This window comes from Salvelinus sp. IW2-2015, linkage group LG15 (genome assembly GCF_002910315.2).
Source record: "Salvelinus sp. IW2-2015 linkage group LG15, ASM291031v2, whole genome shotgun sequence".
Lineage (NCBI taxonomy): Eukaryota > Metazoa > Chordata > Actinopteri > Salmoniformes > Salmonidae > Salvelinus > Salvelinus sp. IW2-2015.
In genome coordinates, this window is record NC_036855.1 from 26,518,926 (window position 1) to 26,525,105 (window position 6,180).

The following is a 6,180-nucleotide window of genomic DNA, read 5'->3' on the forward strand; positions in this document are numbered from 1 at the left end:
TTTTAAAGCTAATTTTGCTGTTTGCTTGAGTAATCTGAAATGGAAGGGAATTCGTGTGATCATGGCTCTATACAACACTGGCTATATAATAGCTATCATATTATAAGACCAATAGTAGGGCAGAGTGAGCGTAAGTGAGATCTCTTTTCCTCCCTATTGTATTTCCAAGTTGACTACATCTATTATATCAGACTGTTTTATTATGGCACTGATTGGGACTACTCTACCACTGATAGAGCCTGTCTCATATCTCTATGATCTCTCTCTCTAGGTCTCTCTCTCTATATGTCTCTCTACTGTCTCTCTCTCTATAGGTCTCTCTCTCTCTATATGTCTCTCTATGTCTCTCTCTCTAGGTCTCTCTTCTCTAAGTCTCTCTATGTCTCTCTCTCTAGGTCTCTCTCTCTATATGTCTCTCTCAATGTCACTCTCTCTTCTCTCTCTCTCTATGTCTTTCTTTCTAGGTCTCTCTCTCTCTATGTCCCTCTCTCTAGGTCTCTCTATGTCTCTCTCTCTCTATGTCTCTCTCTCTCTGTATAGAGCATACCCCCTGCTTTGTAGCTCCATATGAAACAGATGTTCAGTAAAAGACCCATTCAGGCACAAAATGGCTGCCTTTAGACACACATGATGAATGCTAACACCAGCGCAGTGGGCACACACACACACACACTTGCACACACAAACACACCATTGGCGATTTTAGCATGTAAATCTTGGTGGGGCAAACATCTTGCATGTCAGCAAAGCCACTACACATTTATTAGGGTGAGGCACATGGGCTACTTACAGCTTACTACAGAACATACACTTAGTAGTACCTTGTTAGCTACAGAATACATATCGTCCTGGCAGGTTACATCATTTATGCAGCAGCATACAATACATTTTTGGACCATTTTGTTATGTGCTCACTTGAACAGGAAGGTGGCGCGGCGGTCCTTGTGTGCAAATTTTGTCCTCAAACTTTGTCATCAAAGTCTGACATTCTCTGGATTTATGGTGCTTTGAAGACAACTGTGAACTCTGAAAAAAGGAAGGTTGAATCATGACGTCAGGTATCTTCAGGTCGGCGCTCTAGAGTTCCCGACTTAGAATTCCGAGTTGGATGACCGTTCGAAACGTATTTTCCCAGTCGGAGCCCGTTTTCTAACCAGTCCCCAGTTGTCCTGAACTCTGAGATTTCGCAGTTCCGAGTTTCCAGTTGTTTTGAATGTGGCAGAAGTAATGTGAATGTTTATTTTTTCAACTAGGCATGTCAGTTAAGAACAAATTCTTATTTTCAATGACAGCCTAGGAGCAGTGGATTAACTGCCTTGTTCAGGGGCAGAATGACAGATTTTTACCTTGTCAGCTCAGGGATTCGAACTTGCAACCTTTCGGTTACTAGTCCAACGCTCTAACCACTAGGCTACCTGCCACGAATGTCATGTGAATGTTTATCCTTTTAAACTTAGAAAAGAAACCCTTAAACCCAGACTTGGACCACACACCCACTCCACTGAATAGCAGGCTAGTGATTGCTTTGCAACGCTTGCAGTTGATTCCTGATTCCTTCCACTGATTCCTTCCAAACCACTCATTGTTGAATTTGCGATTTCCAACTTGTTGTGTAATGTTTATGTCCAATGGCCGATGAGCACCAATACGTTNTGGGTACTTGGTACTCCCCTGTATATACTCCACATTGATCGGTACTAGGTACTCCCGTATATTACGCTCCACAGTGATCAGTACTGTACTCCTGTATATATGCTCCAACCAGTGGGATCTGGTACTGGTATCCCTGTCAATATAGCGCCACAGTGATCTGGTAACTGTAACCTTTCCTGTATATAGCTCCCACATTGATCTGGTAATGGGTACTCCTGTATATAGCTCCAACATTTGATCTGGTACTGGACTCCCTGTATATAGCTCCACAGTGATCTGGTACTGGTACTCCCTGTATATAGCTCCACAGTGATCTGGTCTGGTAACTCCCTGTCATATAGCTTCCACAATGACTGTACTCAATGTATATAGCTCCACAAGTATCTGGTAACTTGTACTTCCTGTAATATAGCTTCCACATCGATCTGGTAACTGGTACTTCCTGTATATAGCTCCACAGTGATCTTGGTCTGGTACTTCCTGTATATAGCTCCACATGTGATCTGGTACTCCCTGTAATATAGCTCCACATGATCTGGTACCCCTGTATATAGCCCACAGTGATCTGGTTTTTTTTACTGGGGGGGGGGTAAACTTTCCCTGTATATAGCTCCACATTGATCTGGGTACTGTACTCCTGTATGATAGCTCCACATTGATCTGACGGAACTTCCTGTATATAGCTCCACTATTGAATTGGTACTGGTACTCATGTATATAGCTCCACAGTGATCTGGTACTCCCTGTATATAGTCCACAGTGATCTGGTACTCCCTGTATCATAGCTCCACAGTGATTCTGGTACTGGTACTTCCCTGTATATAAGCTCCACATGATTTTGGCACTGGTAACTCCCTGATATAGCTCCCCACATTGATCTGGTACCCCTGTATAAGCTCAACAGTGACTGGTTACTGGTAACTGCCTGTCATATAGCTCCACAGTGATCTGTACTCTGTATATAGCTCCACAGTGATACTGTACTGGTACTTCTTGTTATATAGCTCCACATTGATCTGTAACTCCCTTGTAATAGCCCACAGTGATCTGGTACTGGTACCTTCCTGTAATAATAGTCACAAGTGATCTGGTAATGTACTCCCTGGTTAAAATATAGCTCCACAGGATCTGGTACTGGTACTCCCTGTATATAAGCTTCCACATACTGGTACTTCCTGTAATATAGCTCCACTGTGATCTGGTACTGGTACTTCCGTATATAAACTCCACAGTGATCTGGTACTGGGTCCCTCCCTGTATGAATAATCTCCACAGTGAATCCTGGTACTTCCTGTATATAGCTCCACATGATCTGGTACTCCCTGTATATAGCCTCCAACAATGAATCTGGTACTGGTACTCCTGTAATATAGCTCCCAGTGACTGGTATGGTACTTCCTGTATATAGCTCCACAGTGATCTGGTCCTGGTACTCCTGTAATATAGCTCCACATTGATCTGGTACCTCCCTGTATATAGGCCCCCTTCCCCCCCCCCCCCCCAAACATTGGGGAAAAAAAAAAAAAAAAAATCTGGGGGGGGGGTTTTTTTAAAACTGGGTTTACTCCTTATATAGCTCCAATTGATTTGGTCTGAGTACTCCCTGTAATATAGCTCCACCATTGATCTGGTACTCCGTATATAGCTCCACATTGATCTGGTACTGGTAGCTCCCCTGTATATAGCTCCACAGTGATCTGGGTACTGGTACTTCCTGGTAGTATAGCTCCAATTGAATCTGGTACTGTAACTCCCTGTATAAGCTCCACATTGGATCTGGTTACTCGGACTCCTGTATATAGCTCCACAAGTGAATCCTTGGTACTGGTACTTCCTGTAATAGAATCACAAGTATCTGGTACTCCTGTAAATATAGCTCCACAGTGATCTGGTACTGGTACTTCCCTGTATATAGCTCCACATTTGATCTGGTACTGGTACTTCCCTGTAATATAGCTCCCACAGTGATCTGGTACTCCCTGTAATATAGCTCACAGTGAATCTGGTAGCTGGTACTTCTTGTATATAGGCTCCAACAGTGATCTGGTACTCCTGTATATAGTTCCACAGTGATCTGGTTACTGGTTAACTCCTGTATATAGCTCCCATGATTTGATACTGGTAACTTCCTGTATATAGCTCCACATGTGATCTGGTACTGGGTACTTCCTGTATATAGCTCCACATTTGATCTGGTACTCCTGTATATACTCCACAGTGATCTGGTACTGGTAACTTCCTGTATATAGCTCCACAGTGATCTTGGTACTGGTACTCCTGTATATAGCTCCACAGTGATCTGGTCTTCCTGTAATATAGTCAACTGTGATCTGGTACGGTACTCCTGTATATAGTCCACAGTGATCTGGTACTGGTACCCTGTATGTAGCTCCACAGTGGATCTGGTACTTCCTGTAATATAGCTCCACATTGGATCTGGTACTTCCCTGTATATAGCTCCACATTGATCTGGTACTGGTACTTCCTGTATATAGCTCCACAGTGATCTGGTCCTGTACTCCTGTATATAGCTCCAACAGATCTGGTACTGGTACTCCCTGATATGCTCCACATTGATCTGGTACTGGTACTCCTGTATATAGCTCCACATGACTGGTACTGGTACTCCCGTAATAGATCCAACATTGATCTGGTATGGACTCCCTGTATATAGCTCCATTGATTTTTGGTCTGGTACTCCCTTGTATATAGCTCCACATTGAATCCTGTCACTTCCTGTAATAGCTCCACATTGACTGGTACTGGTACTCCCTGTATATAGCTCCAACATTGATCTGGTACTCCCTGTATAGGTAGCTCCAACATTGATCTGGTACTGGTAACTCCTGTAATATAGCTGTATATAGCTCCACAGTGATCTGGTACTGGTACTCCCTGTATATAGCTCCACATTGATCTGGTACTCCCTGTATATAGCTCCACATTGATCTGGTACTGGTACTTCCTGTATATAGCTCCACATTGATCTGGTACTGGTACTTCCTGTATATAGCTCCATTCTTGTGTATTGTATTTTATTCCTCTTGTGTTAGTTACTATTTTATTTTTTATTATTAATTTTAAACTCTGCATCGTTGGGAAAGGTTTGTAAGCAAACATTTCCCTGTTAAATCTACACCTGTTGTATTTGGCACATGCGATAAATAAAATTGGATTTGATTTGATTAATTTGTAATCAAATCAGGCCTGATAAGGCCTGATAAGATGCACTGCCTGCCTGCCGCTGAGCAGAAAAACGTAACTTACTCTTGTATATAAAGTGCCAGTTACGTGATCACGTGATGTCAACACAAACAAGGTACCGCTGGCCCCCAGACATCTTCTTTACCAGGAGTTTGATGTACTGCCCTCGGGACAATGTTACCGGGCAGGCACCAGGGCCCAACATAAATAAGCCAAACGATCCTTTGTCCCAGCGGCGGTAAGGCTCCTGAATGTTTAAAACCACAAGCAGCACCAGCGGGCTGGCCTACAGTTGACATAGTAGATGACAGATTGTGCTCATGTGTATAGTGTATATAGTGTGGTCATTGATTGGTTATGAACTTTTTTTCTACCTGTAGTTATTGTCTGTATGTGTCCTTGTCTATGTTTTGGCACAGAGCCGCAATCAGAATTTACCCCACGAGGATAATAAAGACATTATCTTATTATCTTGCAGGGACAGACAACTCCATAGTCTTATTTCTTAGCCATTTAATCCAATGCTACGAGGATCCCAAAATAGGATTTAATTTAATTGTGTAAAAAATATAATCAAATAAAAAAAGAGTGTCCCTTCAGGCTGAGTGATGTACCTGATTATCGTAACATGGTCAGCCACATTCATACATGCTCTCAGTCCCATGGACAGCAGGCAGAGTGGCTGGGCCTGTTGTTATGGAGTAAAGTGTTGCTTCCCAAAGTGCACCCTGGCTATTTAGGTTAGACCTCAACAGTAGACAGAGTAGAGGGATACTGTTCACTCACATTCAGTACGGTGATAATAGCAAATGAACTGGTTTATGGATGTAACTCAGACAATCATATGTCTATGAAAAAATAAAACAAACCCTAAAGTAATGATCATAGTTATCTGGCAATGKGTTATTTCAGTGAATGATCTAAACTGGCAATATACAGTCAGACCCTGATCAATTTCACCTCTTTTTGCTCGTCTCCACCCCCCCAGGTGTCGCCCATCTTCCCCATTATCCCCTGTGTATTTATACCTGTGTTCTCTGTTTGTCTGTTGTCAGTTCATCTTGTTTGTCAAGTCAACTGCTTTTCCCAGTCTCTCTTTTTCTCGCCCTCCTGGTTTTGACACCTTGCCTGTCCTGACTCTGAGCCCACCTGCCTGACCACTCTGCCTGACCCTGAGCCTGCCTACCGACCTGTACCTTTGCCCCACCTCTGGATTATTGACCTCTGCCTGACCCTGAGCCTGCCTACCGACCTGTACCTTTGCCCCACCTCTGGTTTATTGACCTCTGCCTACCCTGAGCCTGCCTACCGACCTGTACCTTT

General features: G+C 43.3%; 1 protein-coding gene across 1 annotated transcript in view; it reads right to left on the reverse strand.

Annotated features, from left to right (window-relative positions):
* Nucleotides 1-4,948: 4,948 nt before the first annotated feature.
* LOC111974343 (junctional cadherin 5-associated protein-like) overlaps nt 4,949-6,180 on the reverse strand; it is a 10,012-nt gene continuing 8,780 nt past the window's right edge. Inside the window, exon 3 of the mRNA XM_024002069.2 lies at nt 4,949-5,143. Coding sequence (XP_023857837.1) covers nt 4,949-5,143 — 195 coding nt within the window. The remainder of the gene's footprint in view (nt 5,144-6,180) is intronic.